General features: G+C 42.1%; 2 protein-coding genes across 3 annotated transcripts in view; both read right to left on the minus strand.

Annotated features, from left to right (window-relative positions):
- Positions 1-67: 67 nt before the first annotated feature.
- Positions 68-18,466, minus strand: LOC144628968 (arylsulfatase B-like). Of its 2 annotated transcripts, none has more exons than XM_078487105.1 (8): positions 18,142-18,466; positions 16,199-16,285; positions 4,555-4,766; positions 3,720-3,931; positions 2,776-2,996; positions 2,415-2,689; positions 950-1,305; positions 68-121 (listed from the first exon to the last, which is right to left on the minus strand). In XM_078487105.1, the coding sequence occupies exons 1-7, from the start codon at positions 18,428-18,430 to the stop codon at positions 1,078-1,080; spliced, it is 1,524 nt and encodes a 507-aa protein (XP_078343231.1). In that variant the 5' UTR covers positions 18,431-18,466; the 3' UTR covers positions 68-121; positions 950-1,077. The 2 variants fall into 2 exon arrangements, with proteins under 2 accessions (XP_078343231.1, XP_078343238.1); XM_078487112.1 differs by having other exon boundaries at positions 16,203-16,285; positions 18,142-18,152.
- A 2,944-nt stretch (positions 18,467-21,410) lies between these two features.
- Positions 21,411-25,988, minus strand: part of LOC144629163 (arylsulfatase B-like) — a 9,131-nt gene continuing 4,553 nt past the window's right edge. Inside the window, exons 4-7 of the mRNA XM_078487372.1 lie at positions 25,669-25,880; positions 24,570-24,790; positions 22,632-22,924; positions 21,411-21,876 (exon numbers count right to left, since the gene is read on the minus strand). Of these exons, the coding sequence (XP_078343498.1) occupies positions 21,658-21,876; positions 22,632-22,924; positions 24,570-24,790; positions 25,669-25,880 (945 nt within the window). The 3' untranslated portion in view covers positions 21,411-21,657. The remainder of the gene's footprint in view (positions 21,877-22,631; positions 22,925-24,569; positions 24,791-25,668; positions 25,881-25,988) is intronic.

Raw genomic sequence — 25,988 nt, forward strand, 5'->3', positions numbered from 1 at the left:
TTTATAAGGGGTTTTCAAGTTCATTCTATTCACACCTTAATAGTAGTTTAAAAATGTGAGAATGCTTGTTCGCTTCATCTTATTTACTGGTAACTTACAGCAGTAACGAGCAAATTTAACACTCAACGCAACAGTGTAACTGAACTTAAGGTGGCCGAATACAGTTTTAACGTGTCTCAAAGGCGCGCGCTTCGATTTTCTGCTTGACGTCATTATTGCTCGCGCGGGCTAAAATGGCGCTAGCACCACGCTTTACCAAATTTGTATACAAAAGAGAAACTTCAAAATACTTTTAGATAGGTCTTGAAACCTGGGACGAAAAACAATACGACAAAAAAGGTGGATAAACAACCGACAGAGAAGTTCTAATTCTGTCTTTCATTATCGCTCGCGTCGCATGGCGTCATCATAGCGCGCGCTCGCACGCGCAATTTGATTCGCTTCGGAGGTCGTAAAAGACAGATTTTGATCCAGATTTTCTCACAAACCTACCGTACAACCTATAATGAAACTTTCACAATTAAATTTAAGGGGTGAACCACGTCCACAGCCAAAATTTTGAAAAAATCTGTAAGACAGATTTTGAGCTATTTTAAAAATCGGCAAAATATCACATTTTCCTATTTTGCGAAAAATCTGTCTTACAGATTTTTATATTATTTTGCATGAATGTTTAATAAGAGCCAATTTCTTATTTCTGAAATTTTTAGGTAGGGTCGTACGGGTAGATTTTGAGAAAAACGCCGTTTAAACTACTAGTGCCAGTCCCCTCTTAAGCACTCGGCCGTTCATTTAAGCTGTTTATTGGCATTTTTATTTTCCAAATATCGCATTAGATGGTTTTAGGATGTAACAAACAGTGATAAAAGAAAGACAAAACTCTTCTGGAGATTGTACAAGAGAGTTAAAGGTTAGACTGATTTACCCTCTCAAAACTGTATTAAGCCACCTTAACTTTATTCAATATATCACATTCAGGATATCTCTTATAAGAAAATAACAAAAATAACTGCAAAAATATCATGTCTAAAACTAAATTTAACTTTAGTTATTTAACATCGTAAGATAATTCTCTTTTCAATCTTGCCAAGGTCCCCAACAGCCGTTCTTTTCAGCGGTGTTTCTTGCCTGGGGATCCGGTGGCTGATTGAGTGGTGTGACTGTGCTCTTTACGTAATACGCCATTCTCTCCTTTAGTTTCTGTACTACATCCGGGTACTTGGTGCTTAAATCGTTACGCTCATAAGGGTCAGCGGTTAAATTGTACAGAGCCACCTTGATTATGTTTGGCTTGGCGTCTTGATCCTACATCAATTTAAAAAGAACCTGAGTATTTTGCGCCCCCGCCCCCTTTTTGCCCCCCCCCGTAAGCCATTTTTGAGCTGTCTAAAGCCACTGTTATAAGACGAACAAAGCTTGATGCAAAGATTAGTTTTTTTTGTTTTATTTGTTTTACTCTGAAGATGACTTCTGCTCAGGTTGTCGAAACGTCAGTCACCAACAACAGTTCTTCTCTGAACTACTCTCACCCGGACGATCACACTTTACGACCTGCTGATACCCCTGGGTTCAAACCATTTACTATATTAAGTTAAAATATGAAAAGTTTTTTACCACGTCTTTTATCGAACTTCGACAAACATCAACAGATTCATGATTTCTGAATACTCCTTAGTGTTATACCTAATCTAATTATCTAGTGCTCACTACAAGTCGCTTTCATACGGCTTCATTCTTACAATGGCGTTTTTATCTTGGCCAGGAAGTTATATTAAGTGTCCGTGCTTTCAATTATCCTGATTAAGTTCTCCTTTAGTTTATGAAGGGAAAGGAAAATGGAGACGGAAAGATAAATGGCGTCGACGAAGGCTTTAAACGAGAGAAGAGTGATTTAAAAAGTTGGGGTTTCACTAAAGGCCGTATTTCACCGCATAGTTGGAGTCGTAATCGGAGATGTAACAGCATGAAACAGCGGTTGCGACCTAGTGAAACTCAAAAATCGAAGTCGTAAGCGAAGTCATAAGCTCGACGCAGTCGAAGTCTAGAAAGAAACAGAACGTTTCCATTTTGTTACGATTCTGCTTATCACTCCGATCCAATGAAAACTAGATTGACGGAGTTGCAAGCAGAAGCGGAATAACAAACCAATTTCAATGCTAGCTCTCAGGTCTTTCGAGTTCTTACTTTCTGTTTGCTACTCCGACAATTTAGTTTTCACTGGATCATAAGCGGAATCGGTAACTCTGCTTACAGTTTAATTTTCACTAGATCGTAACGCTCTGTGCTTCTGATTGCAACTACGACTCCCGAGTTAATAATTCATTGAGCAGGTAAACGCAGTAAATCTATAATTTGTATTACCGAGACCTGGTAAGACCATCAACATCAAAATGAACTAAAGAACCATAACTTACCGATAAGATGCAAGATGTCCGTTTTCCTTCCTGATTTAACTGTAACCCAGTCTTTCGCTCGGTTAGCCTCTCTTCCAGTTCAGGTGGCTTAAACCACGTGATATTGGGAACGTTTAAGAGTAACTTCATGTGACCCACTCGTAGCGCGGACCCTTTAATTTTACCAATGTCTATAATGGGAACTTCATTTCTTGGTGAGGGTTTTCCTGAGCTGATTGTCTCCCATACGTCAAAACCGTCAACTGGATTGGGATATTTAGGATCGTAGCTTCCTCCTGGATGGGATGAACAAAAATGATTGAACATCATTAGCAGGCAACCTCGCAGTAAAAGGCAAAATCTTTAATATCAAAATTGTAACCTGCTAGCTTGATAAGAGTTGGGTACCAGTCCGTCACGTGCAACAGCTCTTTGTTCCTGACACCTTTCTGTTCCAGTAAATCACCATAGACAAATCCAGCCCCTCTAGCCCCTCCCTCCCAAACGGTGTGTTTTGTGCCACGAAGAGGCCAGTTAAATCCTCCGAAACTAGGCCAGCCACCATTGTCCGTACTAAAGATAACAAGCGTGTCATTCCACAACCTGCAAAACGGAAGCGATGGAAAAATTGACGGATAGAAGTTAGCGTGTAGTACACAGGACCTTGCGCTCCCGTGAATAAAAATATCCAGTTGGTTAGCCAAACATCGCATAATTGAGATTTGAGGAGCAGTGCGAGTATCAGAGAACTCCCAAACTATTTCACGCCGCCTCGTTGCTATTGGTTACGTCACGTATGACGGTGCTGCTTAGCAAGATTTGTTTAAAAATCCGCCAACAAAAAAATCGAAGTGTCATGTAGTAATAATTAAGTAAAAACCATCGCTACATCACCCTATATTCGCACATCTTTGGATTTCCTTTTTCAAGGTTCTCATAAAGAAAAAGGGAAACCTGGAACCAAGTGGCCTATACTTGCCGTAGCTTATCCCGGTTCTTTAGCATTAAGCGGCTAGGAATAGTACTACTACTTCTTGAACTGGATTCTAGTTCATTGCAGGGTTCCCCCCCCCCAGCATTATGTCGCCGGTACCCATTTACACACCTGAGTGGAGAGAGGCACTATGAGAGTAAAGTGTCTTGCCCAAGAACACAGCACAGTGCCCTGGCCAGGCCTCGAACTCGGACCGCTCGATCCGGAGTCTGGCGCACTAACCATTAGGCCACCGCGACTTCCCAAAAGGTTCTCTTAAAGAGCCTCCAATAAATTGTTATTATATTTGTTATGACTGTTATAGTATATATAAACACTTAAAAGTAACATACCCTGCCGATGTGAAAACCTTGGTAATGTTTCCCACTGCCTCGTCCATGATGTCTACCATACCAGCGTAACGACGCCTGGTTTTGTCCTTGATAAAACGGTATTTATTGACATGATGCTGAGGGGCTTCCACAGGGACATGAACGTTTTGAAATGCCATGTACAAGAACAGGGGTTGTGCTGGGTCATGTGCCATTACTATCTCTTTCATCCTCTGAAAGTCAAATTAGACGTGTAAGGTATTGCCACGAGTCTTCCCGACAGAATAGGGGGGAGAGGGGCGCGCAAATAAAGCTAAGGTGAGACAACTAATCTCCTAGCCTACTCCCTAGGCGATCTCCTTTTCTCTAGGGCGAAAGCGAAGTGCGTGTAAGGGCTTGGGAACGGGTTGGGCAGCCGGCTCAGTGTCATTCGGTGACCTCGCGAAAGTTCGCGCCAAATCGGTAAGCAGGAAGGGAACGCCTGGCTACTAGGCTACTAATCGTCCTTTCCTCGAGAAGATAATCTTCAGTTGACAGGTCTTAATACGCAGCTTACTACAGTCTACAGTCTACACCCTCTTACCGGACACTTATCTGACTATAATGAATAACGCTACGAAAGAGAATGCCCCTCTAAAACGAACTCCTTTCCTAAAGCCGCCTAAACATGAAGAAGTTTCTTGTTGTACTGTAGTGCTTACTACCTTTATGTAAGGCGGACACCTCTCGCAGGCGTACATACAGTCAGATTACCACTGTGTCCACTTTACAGGGAGAACTCATAAAGATGAATTGCTTACAAATAGTACTTAAAAGTTGTGAGGTCGACGAAGATAATTACAAAGAAAGAAGTCACCTTTATGTAGGCATACATGGCGTAAGTGCCACTCCAGTTTCTTGCAGGCTCTTCTCCGTCACGAAAATCTAAAAAGCCTTTAACTGAGTGAGTGTAATGATCCTCTGATCCACTCCAAAATCCAAAGAATGTGTCAAACCCTCTTCTCGTAGGGACATAAGGCCACTTGTAGAAACCAAGATGCCACTTGCCTACCATGTGAGTCGCGTACCCTACAAGAGGAGAATTAACTTCAAAATGTACCACATATACACCTTATTCATAAATGGCAGAACGCGCGGAAGAGTTTGGGTCGAGTACATGAAAGCGAGGCGAGTGAGGCTTCGGCTTCGAACCAAAACAAAGAAAAGTATGGCGAATTGAAGTAGTATTTGATAATTCTTGAAATACCTCGTCGGTTGGAAAGCGATTCTTGGCTGTTTATGTCTACCATTGGAATCCCTGGTTTGACAACTGCATATACGGTCGTATGGATGCGAAGTCAACACAAATCATGGAAAAATTTCGTCGGAAAACCGCATCGATCTTCTTAATCTCCCCACTGCCTTCTGTTGTAATGTTGTTATCCGTATTACTATAGTTTCGTTTTAATGGAAGACTTTGTAAGTTGACAAAAAGGAAGAGGATATAGATGTTATAGAGACTATAGCGATTTTGGACGTCTCTGGATATGGAAAGTAAAAAAATTCGCCAACATTGTGCGACTAGCGACTACGCAAACAGGTTAAAAATATTTCAGTTCAGTCTATTGTTTTACAAAACTTTCACCCACTAACCTCGGCAGTTGAACCCGAGCATTCAAATGTATACACAATTTAAGAATCACAAATGGATCAGTATATATGGACAAAAAAATCAGCAAGACGATTTGGCATCAAATAAGTGCTTAAATTCTGAATTCAGCAAATGTATCGGAATATTAAAAATTGCAAAAATCTCACCAAAATTTAAAAGCTCGCTCTTTATACCCTATTTTCACTTTCCTTGGCCTCACTTATTCTAAAGTTAAAAGAATTGGTTACGAGTAACGTCTATAAAGAATGATTTACCGTTGTGAACAACATTTTAGCTTATTATAAATTAATGCATTTGGAGGCAAAATACTGAAGAAACCTTGTGTCTTTATATAATCGCGATTTTTGCTTACCGTATCGAGAGACTTGTTAATTTTTTTAACAAGCTCCATAGTCTTTTCTATATCGTGTTTCTTTTCCCTGCCTTCCTGCAAGCTTCTCGGGTCTTCCATAAAAAGGAAACTTGAAAGTAGCCTGGATTACAATTGTACACGAGTAGGCAGTGAAGAGACTGAGAAGATCGCCGATGCGATTTTCTGACGACTTTTTTCCATGATTTGTGTTCAATTCGAAACCATACGGCCATAACTGCAGTTGACGAACCAGAGATTCTAATGGCAGTCATAAAAACCTAAGAATCGCTTTCTAACCGACGAGATATTTCAAGAATTAACAAATACTACTTCGATTCGCCATACTTTTCTTTGTTTTGGTTCGGAGCCGAAGCCTCACTCGCCTCGCTTTCATGTACTCGACCCAAACTCTTCCGCGCGTTCCGTCATTTATGAATGACACCGCGGCAGAAAGCACTGCGCAGGGTGGGAAAATCCGGTCATTCTCGTCCCCAGAGGCCGCGATCCTTCTGGTCAGCCGGGACGAGACCTCTGGCCGGCCCAATCAAGTCCGCGAATCGCGGACTTCCGGTCCTCTGCGCAAGCCAGACAGTTTCAAAAAAGAAAGTAGCGGCAGAGAAAGATGTTACGAGGCAAAAGAACACTTCTCCTCCGGTACGAAAGAAGACGTGCGAGAAAGCAGTCAGTTTACCGTTAATCCCACAAACAGCCCGCCAAGAGAAAGAGAGCAAACGATTTTTACGACTACCATAAGAAAAAAAAACGCTTTTAAGCACAAGGTACGAGGGATTTTGTGGATGAAGTTTATCTCGCAATCGATGTAAGCATGCAGTTTTTATTAGAATTTATTTTATAAATTACTACTTACAGTTTTTCTCCAGTGATTGAGAGGAACCACAGAAAGTTAAACGGCTAAATAAAATGCAGAAAATGTTATTTATCGTCTTTTTCTTTCTTATCCATCCAGCATAATTATGTCAAGGATTCAGCTGATAAATTGTGAAGGAAAAAACATTTCTGCAAGGAATTATATAAATTTAATAGAAGCTAGAGTGAATATTCCATTTTTTCCCCAGCTAATTTACTTGGACTACTTGAGAACTGGGAAGCCCCTCTTCAGGAATATAGCCTGGCCCATATAAACTTCCAACTCCAAGTTTGAAGTTTGAAAAGGAATTTATTCAAAGTGGCAAATAGAAATTGGGCAGGTTATTATAAATGGAGACCGGCAACAAGAAAAAAAAATGTAGTAGGTTTGATTATTAAATTCAGTCCCACAATAATATTTGTGCAGTTAATATTTGAACTCCTATTTTAGACTTATCTACACACAGAGATAATTTATTTTCCCCAGTATACTAGCTAATGTACATCCCATCACAAGAAAGTGATAATTGGGGCTCAACTATACAAAGCTAACTAAGAACTTTAAATCCCTCACAGCTTTTTACAAAAAAATTAAAAATGACAACCTTGTTCATTTTACAATGAACTGTGGCCTCTGCTTGTTAATATAATGGTCCTACATAAACAAGAAGTAGCTTCATTTATACAGTATGAGCTGTTGTTACTCCTTCAGGCATCCACCATACAAACTCATGAAAATTATGAAAGCAGGTAAACCATATGCTTGAAGTGTGGGACTTATAAAACAGGGAGCTGCAATTACTCTCCATGCAGAGCAATTTGATAACTTATTCTTAAATTTAGTTTTGGAGGCAATTTTCAAGAGGGACTATTGAAGCATATTCACTCCTGCTCTTACTTGTATGCTACAGCTGGTATAATAGTCCATTTTACAGTTGCATGCCAAGACTGGCCTTGAATGGTAGTGAGGTGGAGGTGACCTTGCATTGTTACAAACCTCTTTGCTTTTTCATGTAAATGCAAACTTGTTCAGAACAATTTGATTTACATGTCAAAAGCAGTGAGGTCTGTATCAAAACAAGGTGACCTCCAGCCTCACTTCCATCAAAGGCCAGATACTGAGCAGACAATGTAAAATGGTTAATATAGGTTGGTTTCATTTGCGGACTGCAGACTTTCACCCTGGTTTGCCTACTTCACACTACGGTTAGCCTACTATTTACTCTGGTTAGCCTTAATAGCATTTGTTAGCCTGTTTATGGAAATGGTAAATGATATATTCTCTTTTCTGCAATCTGCAAATGTCAGACACAACACAGGTTATGCTCACTCTGTGTAAAGATAAGGATTTGATTTTCTCAGTTCAGTTCTCATAATTTTAGTACACAATCAATAATTAAATTACTAGTATATGAAAGAAAAGTAAAACAAACCCTGGTTTGACAAACCCTGAGTCATCATGTGCACTGCCAAGTACGGGGTATTTATGTGAGAAGAGGATGAAAAGTGGCACCCATGCAATGGACATCTCATTATCCTTTTTAGCTGTTAGGTATCAGCATGCCATAGTAACATGCAATTGTGTACGGGAAAATTTTTGTAGAAGGGGGGGGGGGTGGGCTTTAAATTATTTGCCGAAACTCCCTGGTCACACAAAGATATTCTTTTGTAATTCACATTAAATCACCATACCATGAGAGCACAGATGATCAAATAGTACAAATGGTTTTATTGTAAATCAAGATCAACATTATTAAAATGAATGAAGTTAAAACTGACAGAAGTGAAACTGAAGGTATAACATGCTCTAAAAGAAGAAGAATTAAAAACATTACTTGGACACCCAAAACTGCATGTCATCATGTTTATTTGTCTTGTTTGCACACTTTACTTTCTTTCAATGTTAATTCTTAAAGCAGCAATGGGAGCTGAAAGTCCCCTTTACATTACCACAAGATTGCAGGAATTGTGGCCAGGATGGAGGAAGTTTTTGGAGGGAAAACTTTTTGGAGACCACAGCATGTGTCTCTGCTTGAACGGTTCATCCATTTTGCCTGAATAAAAGACTATTTTTTTTCTCAACCTCCCCTAAAGTATGCTGAAGGTCACATGCCAATAATGTTCACAATAATTCAAAATATGCAAAATAAATCTGTTTTCAATGCTACATATATTATATGTACAAACTCCAGAGGTGAACTCAAGGGCATCTGGGCTATAAACTAACTAATAAATATACATGTGATCACTGTGTGGCTGCAGAATAAGTAAAATTTGCAAGTCCTATGCAATGCTGGTGGCATGGATATAGAATCCACTAACATTGCAATGGTTGAGCAAAGCAAAACAACAAATTATGTAAAGGGGAGGTACAAAACTAACACACTTGCATTTTGTCCAAACTGTCTCACACAGGTATAACAGCCAATTTGAGTTTTGAATTGTATCAACAGAAAAACAACAATAATTTAACAGGCTATTTTCATAACATTACATGGCATACCTGTGGCAGACATATTATGATCAGCTCCTTTCTCTTTTAAACAATTATAACTATGTTTTTTAATAATCTCTGTTACAGTGTTAAATAATATTTACTTTGGCTCTTAGATCTCCACTTATTTTGTTGTCATTTTAAATCATCATTGCCTTAATTATTTTATACTTAAGTTCTTAGATCTCCACTAATTCTGTTATCATCTAGCTGTAAACAAACCAGTCTTCTGATAGTAATTTCAGCTGTTAACAAATCATGTACATAGGCCATTTAAAAGTGATAAATAAAATGTGAAGAAAAAAAATATCAGCTCTTTTCCTCGCAGTGAATAAATCAACAATACTTGCTGCATCTAATTTTGAAGCGATTAACTACTGTCTGCTTATAAAGTAAGAAAATTATAAAAGATATACCATTCTTTTTTCTCTCTTCCTGAATTTGGCGAAGAAGTTGAGGCCAGGCTGTCTTCTAACGATTCGATTTGCCTTTCTTCGATCAGATTTATACTGATTCCTGCTGAGCGTTCGAATGGACAGCAATCATAATAAACTCCTGAAATACTTCTGCTTCACGCGTTACAAGTTCACAGAGTTCAGCACATTCGGGAGGGAAACCAGCTTCGAAAGCAATTTTGAGGCAGAAATGTTTTCTCAATCTCACATGATTTCTTCGTTGGTTACTTTGGAACCAAATAAAGCCAACAGATGCGTCTTCGGGATAATATTTACGTTACAAGGTCGAAGACGCGCGTCGAAGTTGACTGAAATTTCTCTTCCGGTCTCAATTCTATTGTTTGAGCAACGCCAATCGTAATCGGATCTGAACCGGAAGCGGCCAGAGGTCTCGATCCCGGGTGCTGACAAGACGCGGCCTTGGGGAGAGAATAAATCCGGTCAGTTTTGTATTTCCGGTTGACTATGTAATCCAGTGGCGTAAATACAAAATTCCCGTCGCGCGAAGTTTAAACACAAAACTTAAGAAATAGCAAAGAAACTTAAGGAAAAGAATTCTCTTTCAAAAGTTTATTTATTTTTGTAGCTTCATACTTTTGCACCATGGGGTTTCCTGCTTGCACCAACATTGAAAATGATGCTTGAAGTTTGCAGGTCGCTAGCGCTCGACAGTCGACAGCGGCAATTCGTTTTCACGGTTTCTATTACTTTTCCCGCTTTAAATTACTCGCAAATTAAAGTGCGACAAATGAGAAAGAAAAACTACATAAACCAAAATAAAGAACCACTGAACTTTCAGGTTTAGGCGAGTAAGATAAATCTTGCCTTCACTGAGAAAAAAGTCACAAAACAAGATAGAAAACAACATTTGCTCAGTGTTTGCTTGGTTCAACAAGAATGAATTGAGTCTTCGTCGATACTCCCGTACGTACCTGGAGTTTTTGCTGGATTGAAAGCTGTTAGCCGAGAAGCTAAACAAGTTAATAATGTGTTTTAATTCAAGACAAAGGCAATTTGATTTTCTTAATCCTCCTCACAAGGTCGAATATTCGTCTACTTGGCGGATGTTTTTCCACATTTCCAGTCCGTGTGGCTGCCTCACGCGCGAACACGAAACTTGCAGATTCGCACATGGCGTTCAATTTACCAATTCAAACTTTCAGACTATCGTACCGGTTCTCTCTCTTCAATCTGAAAGGAAAAGCAGAATCATAGACTTGTTTTACAACTTGCTTTAAACCAAAAAGTGAAAACCGAATAATTAAAAATCGGAACTCACTGCCGGGTGTAATCAAACTGAGTTTTTATACCTTTGAACAAAAAACAAACAAGAAGCGACTGCGTGCTCTCATTTCCAAAGATATTAAGGCCCGAAGTTTTAGGTTAAATAAATGTAGAACTGAAAATAATCAAAGCTATGAATTTAGTCAAGGTTAATCGATGAGGTGAAACTGGCAAGTAAAACTCCGCCTTCCCGCCTTGTGTAAGGTAGTAAATTTAAGCTTATTAAAGCTCATCTACTGCTCAAATTCAGAATCAAAACCTCAGTGAATCCGCGACTTACCTTTTTTAAATCTATCGAGTATTGTTTCGGTCATATTTAGCTTTATCCCGACGACAGCAGATTAAAACACCGCAATTCACGAAGCAAAACAACTAAACGTAGGCAATGATTGACCTTGAACGGAAAGCGTTGAGGACTGCAAAGGCGACCGGAAGTGCTAAATTCAGCGCATGCGTAGACGTTCTGCCGCGGTGTCTTTATGAATTGAAGTCAAGCTTTGATTGGCATAAGTTAATGGCGTGTAGCGTAACCTCAACCTGACGCAGCCTCGCTCTCGCGCACCACGCTTTTCGCGCGCTGTCGTTTTGCTGACGCGTACATTCGCAGTTTGCATTCTCGCCGCAAGTAGCTAGTTTTCCGTCGCTGTGTTTTTTCCTTTTTTCCGTTCGCTATTTTAGCAGCCCGTGCTCAGGTAGCCGACCAATGGTTCAACGTACGACGCTGTAATGCCATCTGGGTATAAATAAAACGAAAACCAGGCGACAATTCGCGAACGAAGTATTCGTAGACCGGTTGGACCAAGCCATGACAGAATAAATTTTTCGCCCACGCCGACTTCATTTGTGCGAATTTTTCGATTTAACAATTCAAGCGTGTTCCTCTCAGCTTGTCGCCTCTGTTTCCACCTCGTCGCTAGCAGGTAAGTCGGTTGCCTTTCATCATTTCTCTTTCGTTTTTCTACCTTTGTCGTGATGGCAACTGCTTTCGCTCGGCGGGCCTTGCTCGCTGGAACGGCGGCTTTTATTACATCGCCACGCCACCGCCTCCTTTTATAGTCGTCGCACGGATCTCAACTTTCGCGGCCCCCTTTCGGCAAAAGAGGACCGTATTTGGCATCAACATCGCTGACAGCCCTGGCTATAAATCGCAGGACTTGCCGGCTTTGACTTTCAAACGCTTCTGTCACGAACACAGGATCCACAAGCGCTCCTGTCACGGAAGCCGGACTCTCAGACACTACTATAGTTACACAAGACTCGCAGACCCTGCCGTCATCTACGCCGGATTATTGGACGCTGCGGTCTCGTACACGATCACAATGCTCCAAACGCTCCTGTCACGCACACAGGATTCGCAAAGGCTCCTGTCACGCACAGAATTCTCGCAAACGACTCAAACGCTCCCATCACGTACGCTCCTGTTACGAACACAGGATTCGCGAACGCTCCTCCGACTAATTTAACGCTGGACTAGCCGGCGCTCTCGGCACAGACCACACAGAGCTCCCTCTCGAACACAGGCTTTACAAACGCTCTTGTCCCGAACGCTGTTTCCCAGACGGTGCTGTCATGTACACAAGCCTCTTGACGCCCCTTTCACTTCTACTGGAGATGCTGAAGATACTCCGAGAGCTGCTGGCACCAACACAGGACTCCAAGAAGATCCCATTGCATTCACAGAACTATCAGCCGCAGCTGTCGTGCATTCAGGACTCGCAAATGCTCCTGTCACAAAACACTGGAACCGCAAACGCTCCTGTCACGACCACAGGACTCGCAAACGCTCCTGTCATTAGCACAGGACTCGCAAATGCTCCTGTCATGAGCACAGGACTCGCAAACGCTTCTGTCATGAGCACAGGACTCGCAAACGCTCCTGTCACGAGCACAGGACTAGCAACCGCTCAAATCACGAGCACGGGACCTCAAACGCTCCTGTCACAAGCACAGGACACCCAAAAGCTTTTGTCACAGGCACAGGACTCGCAAACACTCCTGTCGCGGGCACAGGACTATCAGCCGCAGCTGTCGTGAATACAGGACTTGCAAACGCTCCTGTCACGAGCAGAGGACCGAAAAAGCTCCTGTCACGAGCACAGGTATCGCCACCGCTCCAATCACGGGCACAGGACTCTCAAACGCTCCTGTCACGAGGGCAGGACTCCCAAAAGCTGCTGTCACAGGCACAGGACTCGCAAACACTCCCCTCGCGGACACATGACTCGCAAACGCTCCTGTCACGAGCACAGGACTCGCACCCGCTCCTGACAAGCGCACATGATTTGCACCTGCTTCTATCACGAATACAGGTCTCGCATACCCTTCTGTCACGAACACAGGACTCGCAACGCTTTTCTGAAGCTCACAGAATTTGCAAACGCTCCTGTCACGGACACAGGTCACACAATCGCCCCCGTCACGTCACGTCGGACTTTCAGACGCTCCCATTCCGAGCACGGATCTCGAACACGCTGCTATCTCCTACGCTGGCCTTTCAGACGCCCACGGAGCTCACGAGCGCTCTAGAACTGAGCACGAGTCTCGCAATAGTGTAATCTCCTGCGAGGTTGTCACGCGCACAGATTCGCACATACATTCTGTTCTTCACTTATACTGTACTTGCTTGCTCTCGCGAATGAGGAGTCATAGACACAAACTTAGCCAATACAGAACTCAAAAAACTCTCGTTTCGCGTACACGTACACAGGGCTCTCAAACGCGTCCGTCACGAACACAGGTGCACACCCGTACGTTTATCTCTCATATACTGTGGTCGCACACCTAACTTGCAAACGCTCCTTTTACGAGCAGAGGATAGCAAACGCCTCTCACAAACACCGGACTCGCACACGTAACTGTCACGTACGCAGGTCTCGCGAACGCTCCCGTTACGTACGTTGGGCAGTCGCTCGCGTTACGATTTCGACCCTTTCCAAATACGCCCCAACGAGCACAGCACTTGCAAACGCACCAGTCACAAACTTAGCACAGGCATCTCTCCGTCGCCTACGCGGGACTCGCTGACTCTAGACTCTGTTCACTAGACTCTGGCGCGGAGTTTCAAAATCGCCCTTGTCACGTCCAGACCCGCGATCGCGGCACTCCCGACACGTGCGCAGAATTCTGAGACGCTCCCGTTACCACACAGGACTCGCAACCGCAGTTGGTTCTTGTTGGGGTCGCTGCCGTCACGTACCCTCGACTCGCGGGCGCTTTTGTCACGAATACAGGGCTCGCAAACGCTCGCGTCGAGTGCGTCGGACCAACAGGTCTCGTATACACTCCCGCTGCGAACAGACAGGTCTCGCAGGCACTCATTTTATAAACTCTCGCGTTTGCAAATGCGCTTGTCACGGACACACACATCAAAACGCTGCTGTCAAGATCTCGTCTTGCACTACTCGCAGTCACCCCACACACAGGACTCGGCGATGCTGGTGTCCAGTTTAATAGGCGCACGCGTCACGAACACGACCTTTCACAGTCGGAGTCGCAGACGCGTCTTTCACGCTTAGTGGCTTGGCAGACGCTCCTGTCACGAAAGCGGAACTTGCAGACGCTTTAGTTACGTAATCGGACTCCGAGGTGCTCGCGCTACGAAATTGCACCTTGTGTCGCCATTACTAGATTCGCAGATGATCATCTCCGCGGTCGCAAACACTGCATTTAATTACAATGGTTTAGCAAACGCTACGAGAGGACTACTGCACCGAATATCGCAGCTACGCACACTGGACTCACACGCTGTTATGTCGACTATAGCTCCCTAAACGCCGTAGTTGCGAACAGCAGGGCGGCTGCAGTGTCGTTCACTGCACGGGTAGTCGTCGCAGTCACAAACACGGGATTTGCATGTGCTGCAGTAACGTAAGCTGTACTCGTAAACACCGCAGCACAAACACCGGACTCGCACACGCCGTACTTGTAGTGATATACCGCCCTTCTACACTCCCCAGTTAAGTACACTGGTCTCACGCTCCGTAATGACCAACGGCGCACTGATAAACGCTGCAGCTACGAACACTCGCACGCGCGGCTGTGACGAGTTACAGCACTGCTAATCGCTACAGTCAGGATCACTCAAAGAACTTCACCAGGCGGCTCGGCAACGTGCCTGGCCGCCGTGGCTGCTGTCGTCGCGTCGGAATGCCATAAAAGTTGTCGTTATCTTCCGCCCGCCTCTGTCGCCGTTTCTACCTGCGTTTTCGTTTCGCGCTCTCGCTCCGCGGGGAATGCAAGTCCCGGGCACCAGGTCCTACCCCTCTTGTGCTGCTTGGAGCCTTCCTCTCCTTTGGCTCGTCAGTTTGGAGTCGGTTTCCATAGCAACCGTCCAAGCACCTACCTCTCAGTCGGGTCCCCGACTTCGCTTCGGGGGCTACTCCGCTGGTGCCTCATCCCTTTGCATTCCCAGCCAAAGCCTGCTCGTTGCGTAGCGTAACAGACATTAATTGAAGTCAAGCTTTGATTGGCATAAGTTAATGGCGTGTAGCGTAACCTCAACCTGACGCAGCCTCGCTCTCGCGCACCACGCTTTTCGCGCGCTGTCGTTTTGCTGACGCGTACATTCGCAGTTTGCTTTCTCGCCGCAAGTAGCTAGTTTTCCGTCTCCCACCCTCCCATCCCCTTTTTCCTATGTCCTTTCTCCACTGGCTTCGGCCAGTGTGACTTATGCAAAGGGCCTCGCTGTGGAGTCGGTTTCCATAGCAACCGTCCAAGCACCTACCTCTCAGTCGGGTCCCCGCCTTCGCTTCGGGGGCTACTCCGCTGGTGCCTCATCCCTTTGCATTCCCAGCCAAAGCCTGCTCGTTGCGTAGCGTAACAGACATTAATAAGGTGTATAGAGCAATCTCGAGCCCAGAGTGTCTCCCGGCTCCGCGGTCCGTCAGCGGTTGGTCAGCAGTAGGGTCGCCGGTAGACACTCATCCCATACCGCTGACCGACTGGATGAACTCTGGGCTCGAGATTGTGTATAGAGCTGTAAACGATCAGACGAAAACACATTCTCGTTCCCAGAGCCTCTAGGTCCCTCCTAGCCGCCGAAACCTGTGCAAACAAGTGGTTCTGTGGACACATGATTTCATTGGCTATATTTTAACGAAGGGAGTTTCAAATCTAGCCAATCATATAAACCTTTTTAAGATCTTGTATAACAAAGGGATTTTAATACGTTTCATTTGTTTGGTTGTTTCTTTTGTTGAAATCCAGCCAATCAAATCATGTGTCCCCAGAGTCACTTATTTCTCGTGCACAGGCTTCGCCGGCTAAGAGGGACAAGCGGCTCTGGGGAGGAAGATGAAGAAATCGTAAATCTGCATCACATGAGCTATCAGATACACCCATTGATGATTGTTCTGGTATTAACCAAGCAAGAACAAATAAAACGTGCTGAAACCATACCAACTTTTTTCAATTCTTGAGGTAAAATACTGTATTCTAACGGCAATCCGACAGGTTCGTCCACGTTTATTGCACCATGCTGCAATCCTATAAAAGAAATGAGTTATGACATCTTTACAGGGGATAATTTTGCAAATTTCAGTTTCCATTCCATTACCTCGCGCGTGTTTTATAGTCACTATGAACTAGTTGTACTTATCGGTAAGTGCCAACGAGCAAAATACTTATGTTTGTTCATAAGAACAGATATTGAATGGTTTTTGATAGAACTATATTTGAAATGGTATATGGTAAATATGGTAAATTGTATTTTAGGTAATATGCGAAAAAAAGTGCTATTTCTCTGGTGTTCATAAATGACACAGGCTTGTTAGCCTGCGTAGCAGGCGCCGTAGTTTCCAGCGCGGGTATCTCGCGATCGCGCACTGTTTTAAACACACTAAAAAAACGTACACAGATGTCTGCTACGCAGGCTACGGGTTTGACAGATTGATAACTCTTGACAAATCTTTAAATTCTTTTCAACGTTAAAATGTCACAAAACGGTAGGCAAAAAATGAGGTTTAATCACTTTTTTTTAAAATACAACACGCGATGGTTAAAATGTTTCCGTCCACAATAGGGATAGTTGCATTTCAAGAACTTCTTATAAATCAAATCCCAAAATCAAAACTGCTAAGATGCTTTTTTAAAAGTAATTTTCAGTAATCAGAGACAGTAATGCACGGGTCAGATTTCAGTCTCGCATGCGAAGTGTCATGTTCAGTTACGCAAAACTTGAAAAATTTGAACAGAAAACAAAACTTGAACGGTCAAGGATTATTTGGAGACAAAATTTTTATTCAAGTTAACATTACATTTGCCGTTAGAAGCAAAAAACTTTTGACTTTCTTGTGCGTATGACATGCAGTCATTTTAGTGAGCGTCGCTTTGTATTGATGTTATTCCTACGCGGAGCGAAAATGCGTGCCAAATAAAATATACGGTATTTGATTTGGAATAAATCATCGGTCAAAAAATTACTATAAACACAATCAACACTAAAAGGAAGCATTTACCCGACCTCAGCATTCTCATAAGTCAACTGAAAACTCTATTTGAAGTCAACAGTCCGCTCTATTTGAAGTCAACAGTCCGCTCTTCGATCGTAAATCAAAGGACTCCAAAGTCGAAAGATTATTTCATCCTTTGAAGACCTTGATGTTCATTTTTTCGGCGGTCGAATATTCTGTAGGGTATTCTCTTTCTATTAAAATTTAAATTACAACCAGGATGAAAAATATTAAAATTATAAAATAGGTTTTTTTTAAAATTTAAAAAAAAAATAATTTTTTTTTTTTTTTTTAAAAATAAAAAAAAAAAAAAGGGGGTTGGAAAAAATAAAAAAGAGGGGGTAAAAAAAAAAAAAAAAAAAAAAAAAAAAAAGGCTTGTCGCGAATGTAATCACACGCTTTGTGGACAGGAATAGCTGTGAATAGCGACACCACGTCGAATGACACCATCACTTCGTCGTCGGAAATTTCCATATTGGCTATTTCTTTGGCAAATTGTGAAGAGTTGAGGCTTCAACTTCGGAAAACAATGTCTTTAACCGGGATGGTTCGTGGGGTTGGAGCAAAAGCTAAACATCTTTGGGACTTAATAATGACATTCATTCATCCACGGCTTAAGTAATCTTAAATTCCAAACCCAACCGCGCGCTGCGAAGAAATACTTTTTAATTTCACATTTACTTTAATTTCAATTCGGGCACCAGAGGGTTTTTTTCCTGATTTTTTTTGTTGCAGCTGAGACGCTTAAGCGCGATCTGTGAGCGTCTCCGTTCATGTGCCTATATGGCTCTTTTGCGGGTTGATCGCTTATCACGAACGAAGAATAGAACCTCTGGCGCTCGAGGTACCCAAAATCATGACCGTTTTCAATATTTGATAAGCATAATATACCTGTATGTATGGGGTACCTTCCAGTCATCAAAGCTGATCTTGTTGGTGTACACAGTGGTTGTACATAGTAATTATCCAAGATCACTCCTTCACTGGCCAGCTTGTCGATGTTAGGAGTTTTTATGACGGAGCCATGGAAGCCGACATCACTCCAGCCAAGATCATCCGCGAGAATGAACAGAATGTGAGGACGTTTAGAGTTCTTCGTGCCGTGTGACAAAACAGAATTGTAAAACAAGATAAAAAGTAGGAGCGCTGTTGTGTGCGCGTGGAATACGAAAACCGCCATTAATTATATATACACCTAATTGCAATATTAAAGGCTGTCATAATGAAAAGGAAAAAGTCAAATAGGAATTAATTAAGCGCATGCATGAAATTAATTCGTACAACTGACCTCAAAATACGAATAAATCAATTTATCTTGTTACAGCATAAAAACTGGACTCAAAGTGTGCAGATAAAAACTCGTGAGTCTTCTGTAAATGCTACCAGTTATGAAACTACGCTAATTAATTCCTATTTACCTATGACAACGTTATTGCAATTAGGTGTATCTCGGCCTATCCCGCTTCTCGGCTACCCTGGAATTTTTAAGAATGGCGGGCAACAACTGCACTATTGTGGTTAAAGTGGGTCACAGTTCAAATAATCTTGACTGCCATCACGTATACGTTTTGCACCATTTTCGACCCCAGTCTTTTGCCCATGTTAAGGCTGGTTTTCACTGGGGATAAGCACCAAGCACAAGAATAAGTATAAGGGCATTAGAAAAACGAACATTATTATTCTTTCTATGCTGTCCTCACTTGTTTCAGCACAAGGAGAACAAACATTTTTGTTTTCTTAAGCTCATGATACATGCGAGCATAAGAAGCTATAAGAAGAATGTGTTCGTTGTTCTTGTGTGCGTATACACTGATTGAAGAAACGTTGCCCGTGAAAAGATAAATGTAACGTGGCCCATTTTTTGGGAAATGGAAAATATTTTTGGGAAAAAATAAAAAATAATAATAAGTAAAAAATTTTTTCAAAAAAAAAAAAAATTTATATAAAATTATTTATTTTATCTTTTTTTTTTTTTTTTTTGGTGTTGTATACTTATGCTTGGACTGTGCTCATGCTTATGCATAACCAACTTTAAAGTCTTTAAACAACGAGAATAGCTCAGGGAATGTCGGCAAAATAGCTTGTGTTAATTAGTTTTCGTTGAAACAAAAAACATTTTGCTTTGCATACAGTTCTTTGTTCAAAGCAAACACTTGCCACAAAAGAATACATATAATATTTGGTTCTGGTGTTCAGAAGAGTGGGTTTTCTGTCTAATAAAAGTGGGGTTTGCAAGAGTTTTTCGTCTTGCACAACAAAGGACCAAAGGCTGTGGGATCGAGATTGGTTTTGCACATCTGCCAAGAAATCAGGAAAACGAGGCTAACGCGCGTTCTCGAGGGAATTGGGAAGGAAGTTAGGGAGCGCCTGCAGCTGTTGTAATATTTTGCCCTGAGTATTGTTATTCATGACATGTAGATAAGGTATGGGAGACCAGAAATCTAGTCTGGAATAAGTCCAAACCAGGCTCATTAGATCGCCAGTAGTTTGCAGAGACTGGCAGCGAGGGTGGGCGGGTGCCAACCGCTCGATGTCGCGGACTACAGTAGAGTGCACAAAGAAAAGTAAGTTTTTCTCTTTCATATAGCTATTTTTGCACATCATTAATTCAACCCCAGGGTATTTATTACCAATTCGAATTGACTTTGAATAGTACTACAGTCGAACCTCTTTAGTACGGACACAAAAGGGATAGGGAAGAACGTCCCGATCCGTATTATGGAGCTCGAGGTGTCCGAAATATAGAGGTTTCTGTAAGGTGGTGTTCGACTGTATTTGTCTTTTGAAGTATACCTCCTAATTACTCCACCTTTTAAAAACGCACGAATTGTGCTCAAGTCAACGGTTTCGTTTTCAGGTTTTTGCGCTGACGTCAATCATCTAAGCGGACCTCTAAAAATCCAGAAAAACAGAAATCCAATTCAACCGGTTCAAATGGTATGTCAGTGAGCTGCTGTGATTGGTAGATTTCGATCCATTTCATTTGTTTCTTGTTTTCGAGCTTCGTTGGCTGTTGCCATAATTATAATTGACGGCCACAAAAAACGCAATCGTTACAAGACAGACATGTATTAACACCGCGCTAAGTTCCGGTGTCTATTTGAATCTTGGGGGTTCTCCCCTATAAAAATGACAGGGGTACTTGTTGTACCTTTAACGGGATAACTTTTGTAGATTGGAACCGCTTAGGGTGCTAAAACCTAAAATGACGGTCGCTAAAGTTGTCGCGATACCTTTTAAGGGTCTTTAAGGTTATCGATCTGAAAAAATGACGGTAACGGTAACTGATTTGTTACGCTAGTATCATGGAATACGCCGCCATCCAGCACAAAGCCAGGCCAACAGGAAGGACCCAAGAGGGAAGAACGCACGCCCACAAACGAGATTCCGGACCACCGGCGATCCGACGAGCACCCCGTCATGTAGGGGAGTCCCCCGAGATTTGAACCTGTCGCGACATGATGGATCTTAAGGGTCTTTAAGGTTATCGATCTGAAAAAATGACGGTAACGGTAACTGTATTTGTTACGCTAGTATCTTTTATTTTGGAATTATTTACTGGCAAACTGCCATCCAGTCATCAAATTGCCAGTGCCAACTAATTTGTTGTTTTGTATTTGGTACCTCTTAAGAGTGAAAATGAATTTGGTCACGCCCACAAAACGAGATTCCGGTACCTTTAACTCGTGTTTTCGAAATTTTCCGACGAGCATCCTCGTCATTTTTGTAGGGGAGTCCCCCCGGGATTTGAACCTGTCGCGACATGATGGATCCGATTGCCAGTAATCAAAAGCTGCACTAATTCATATATAGAGCAGTTTTCAATTGAGTGCCGTAAAACCAAAACCAAAGTAATTACTCTAGCCAATCACAAAGAACACAGACAATTCAGTAAACCAATCAAAACTCGAAGCAAATACATGTAGCTGACACGAAGCGCGAGAAAACGTGCGCGAGCGAGTCGCAATTGGTTTTAGTTTTAGTTTTGATTGGTCGAGAAAGTGGCGCGAGATTTTTAAACCAATCACTGAGCGTAGTAATGCAAAACCAAAGCAAACGCAAATTACTTTCGACACTCAAGTGAAACCCGCTCTACCAGGTAAAGGAAGTTGGTGTGCAGCATTAATTTTAAATTACACTGACTTTCAAATTATCCACCACTTGTTTTCAAAGTTTATTGACTTCAGACGAAGTTGGTAACATATTTTGTCACACACCTAAACTTCTCAGTTCTACAACAAATTTCAAAATGAATCAAATCAATAAAACGAAAGCTGGATTAATTTTTCTCACTTAATTTTGTCTACACCAGGAGCCCCGTTAACCTACAAAAGTCTTTTTTTTATTCGCTTTATATTCTTCAAATCACCAGTTTATGGACTGCAGACGAAGTAAATACTTCCGTTTTCAGTCTCTCCAAGGACCCCATATTCCATTTTTCCGAGCAGTCTCTAACGACTGAGGATCAGGACCTTGGTACAGCGGTTTCACTGAAGACTTCATGTAATACTCCACTCGCGTCTGCATCTTCTGCACAATGTCCGGATGCTTTTTACTCAGATCTACGCGTTCTTCTGGGTCAGCGGATATGTTATAAAGCGCGACGTCTACTAAATCACCTTCATCCTGCAACAAAATATGATTTACGTTTGTAAAAAACGAAATGAAAATTATCGGGATTTGAACTAATATATCAAACAGAAGAGGAAGTGTTTCATCGGGATATCCAAACACCGAGAAGAGAGTTGAAAATACGACGCGCAGCGGAAATTTTTTGACGAAATTCGAGGTGTTTCCGATAGCCGATGAAACACTATCTCGAGTGTTTGATAGACTTTCCTAATCAAAACAAAACCTAGGGAGTAAACGGAGAAATTGTAAATATCTTTGCTAATTAAGACCGGGTATCCAAACCTCCTTCAAATAACCACCCTGAATACAACGCAGTTCTGTGATCACAAGCAAGGTATTTCATTTTTAAACAAACTATGGCTAAACATCACACTTATGTCCAGGATTGAACGCAAGTATTGTTTAATGAGTACTTCATGTTTGACTGTCTTACTTGACATTTCCATATTACTTCATATTAGACAGATTTTGGTGTGTTTTGGCGAACTTTTATTAATGGGGATACTTTGTGATGCCTGTCACGAGGAACGTGCATCTCATTAATAGCTTTCAATCCTCGACGTAGCTTCTTAGCACCGAAGAGGTCTTTATTTTAGATGCTGACAGAAGCCTATTGATGTTGATCAAAACGATTAACACCTATGACGACGAGAAGTTTCGACGATTGTTTTAAATTAATTAATAAACAGGGTATCAACCTTAGTTGCCAACTAAAAAAGAGATAAAAGTTACATCACTGCATGCCTTACCACATACGGGAACTCAAACTCCGCATCCAAAGAGACTTCCCTCTCAGGTTTTCCGCCAAGCTCGGGCGGCCTAAACCACGTGACATTTGGCACGTTCATCAACAGTTTCATTTCGCCCACCCTGAGAGCGATCCCGCTATAACCACCTAGGATACCAGGCCCTGGTGGAACAGAGCCACGTTGGTCAATGTTATGTAATATTTCAGTGCGTGGAGAAGGTTTTCCGAGCGAAATGGTGTCCCATACATCATGGCCGTCTAGAGGAATAGGACTGTCGTCTTCACCTGTCACTCCTGTTACGAAATAATTCATTATTAGCTCTGGACTATCAAAGAAAACCACTTGAAAAGAGGTCTCAAGGGGAAAATAGGAACTGGGATTTGGGCAAAACTGACTTAACCCTTTGATATCCTGGGGATTTTCCAAAAAAACCGCATTTTTTAGGTGTTTTTGACCTTTCAAGGTCTATTATAAGCTAAAATAGCTCCAAATCACTCAAATCGGCCCTCGAAACACAAAATGCATCCTTATTTCTCACCAGAATCACGTTTAACAACTTTTTAGCTCGTGCCATGCGCACAAATCAAAATTTTGATAGTTTTTGGACGATAAACCAACCTACCACTTTAGGCTTTTCGTTTTTTTTTTTCGCTTTTCCTTTTTTTCTTCTTCCTTTCTTTTTGCTGCAGTGTTTGGCCTTCTTGCAGGCTTTTTTTTAGTAGAAGAATTTCCGCGAAAGCGTAAACGAGGCAAGAACTACTTACCATGGACAAGCAAAGGGTGGAAAGATGCAACGTTCCTGAGTTTTTCGCTAAAATTTTGAAGCGTTTTGGTGCATATTTCAAGTTCCATTAATCTAATCGCGCTGGTTTAGGTATCGTTGGAAAGTTCTTCTTCTGCTTCACAATTTGAGCAAAGATGTCGCCTTTCTGGGTGAAAGGTGATGACGTCACAAGCGGGACAAATGCCCCGATCCTTTGCGGCCGGTTTAGGCCGGTGCAGGAGTCAATGGGTTAAACAAGTCAAGCACGCACTGTCGAGAGTCACGGGCTCGCACAAGTCAATAACTCAAGTTTAGAAAGTCTATGACTCGCACGAGTCAGTAACTAACAGTGTCTCACACAAGTATCTGGCTCGCACAATATTCACTGTTTGACCCAAGTCGCTGACTGGTACAAGTAACTTAAGCAGTGGGACTTTTGACTTCGTTATTGTAATAATGTAAGACTATTTTAACCTTCAGCCTCGCTGTACCCCGCAAGGTAGCCGGTTTTATGCATGTTATTTCTCGATGTAGGGCAACAGGCAAAAAATTAATAATAATAATAATAATAATAATAATAATAATAATAATAATAATAATAATAATAATAATAATAATAATAATAATAAATAACCGGCTGCTTTTTAGGCTTAGCCCTCTGATGTTAACGTAAGCAATTTCTGTATGACATGTACAGGAAACTCCCATCAGTAAGCGGACACTCTTGGGCCCTGAAAACGTGTCCGTTTAGGAGAGGTCTCCACTTATGGGAGGTCACACTGTTCACTGTTCACGGCCTCTCTACCTTTCAACGCAAAAGAACGCGAAAGAAAGCGAAGCTGCGGAGTGAGCTGGCATCCAGTTCTCTCGCCATTCTTTTTCCACATTCACCGATCAACAAAAAATACGAGGAGAAAAAAAGGGCTGTCTTGTGTCAGCAGTTTAATGGGAGATCAAAAATGTAGTTTTTCATTCCTCGGAATGTGGCTGAGCTGAGGTTCAACTGTAGTATGTTTGGAAGAATTTGATTTTTCACTTAAAAAAGACTCCTAGTGAATAGCTCTGATTTATTGATCACACATTGACTTTTCTCTCTCAACCAATAAGGTTCTATAAAATCCATTCGTATTTCTCTGGACTCTTTTTTTATCTGGGAACCTTTAAGTAGCTCTTACCCGCCAGTCTGAGAATAGTTGGGTTCCAGTCCGTCACGTGCAGCATTTCTTTGCACGTGACTCCCTTCCTCGCCAGGAGATTGCTATGCACAAATCCAACTCCTCTCACCCCTCCCTCCCATAATGTAGTTTTTTCTCCTCGAAGCGGCCAGTTGTATCCTCCAAAATGAGGCAAACCTCCGTTGTCGGTGCTGAATATCAAAACCGTGTTGTTCCATAATCTGAAACATTGAGGAATTAGTAGTGAAATATTAATATTGAAATGCTTCTATTTATGTCCATGTCCCATATTCGTGTTTGCCATCGCTGGTGTCTCTATTCAGGCGCGCATTTGTTAATTTATTCCAGTGATCGCTATATTAACACGAAGTTTGTGCAGGATATATCGCTAAAATTTGAAATGCGAGGCAATATATTGTCAAATGTGTGATTATTGTTTGTACGAAAGCAGAGGGGGGCTTCCATCGACTTCCGACTTCGTACTTCGGACTTTTTTTCTTTCCAAATACCTTATGCTTTTGCAACGCTTTAACGATTTATGGCCATGCAACAGCAAATAAAGCTTGTCGTCGTTGTTGTTTTCTATGTAAAATCAGTTTACACAGCCTATTCCAGGCGTTTGGTTAGCTGGGGATTAGCGGGAAGGACGCCAACGCCTGGAATATGCTAGCTACCATCATCATGGATCAGAACAAAACGATGTAATCAGTGCTTTAGCCTTACCGTTATTAAGTCCTTTATCTGCTAAACACAAACCGAGATTGTCACAGCTGAACTTTAAAAAACTTCAGTTTTTCTACTTTCATACTGATGATTAAAAATTAGAGTTAATTGTCTTATAACCAATAATGCATCCCAACGACCCAGGCCAGTACTAGGAAACGGATAGCTTAATCCGAAGTTTACTGTGTAAACCATATTTCTAATGTCGTGTGACTTGTGGCTGCTTAGCTTGTGTGACAGCCGGTGTAGAAGGAAGGAAGATAGGGAACTCGTGTGTGAACGTGCAGCGCGAAGAGAGAGCGCATGAAACAGCTCGGCTTCCTAAACCGCACAATCAGTCTTTACGTAGGACAAACTCTAAATCGTTTGTACTAACCCTGCTTTCTTGAATGCGTCTGTTATGTTACCCACAGCCTCGTCCATGATATCAGCCATAGCAGCGTGCACTCTCCTCATTTTATCCGTTATAAAGTCGTACTTCTCAATGTACTTCTCCGGGGCCTGGATCGGAGCGTGCACGTTTTGAAAGGCCATGTACATGAACATGGGTTGCGAGGGATCGTGTGCTTGCAAGATTTTCTCCACTCGCTGCAAGAAAAACAAAAGGAAGTCATACATAAATAACGGCGCCCTTTAGCTCCTGGGCTCTGAAAATAACCCATGCACTATACTGACAGACGAAGCGAATAAAGAAAA

Source organism: Oculina patagonica, chromosome 1 (assembly GCF_052425735.1).
Source record: "Oculina patagonica isolate OP01 chromosome 1, crgOcupat, whole genome shotgun sequence".
NCBI lineage: Eukaryota > Metazoa > Cnidaria > Anthozoa > Scleractinia > Oculinidae > Oculina > Oculina patagonica.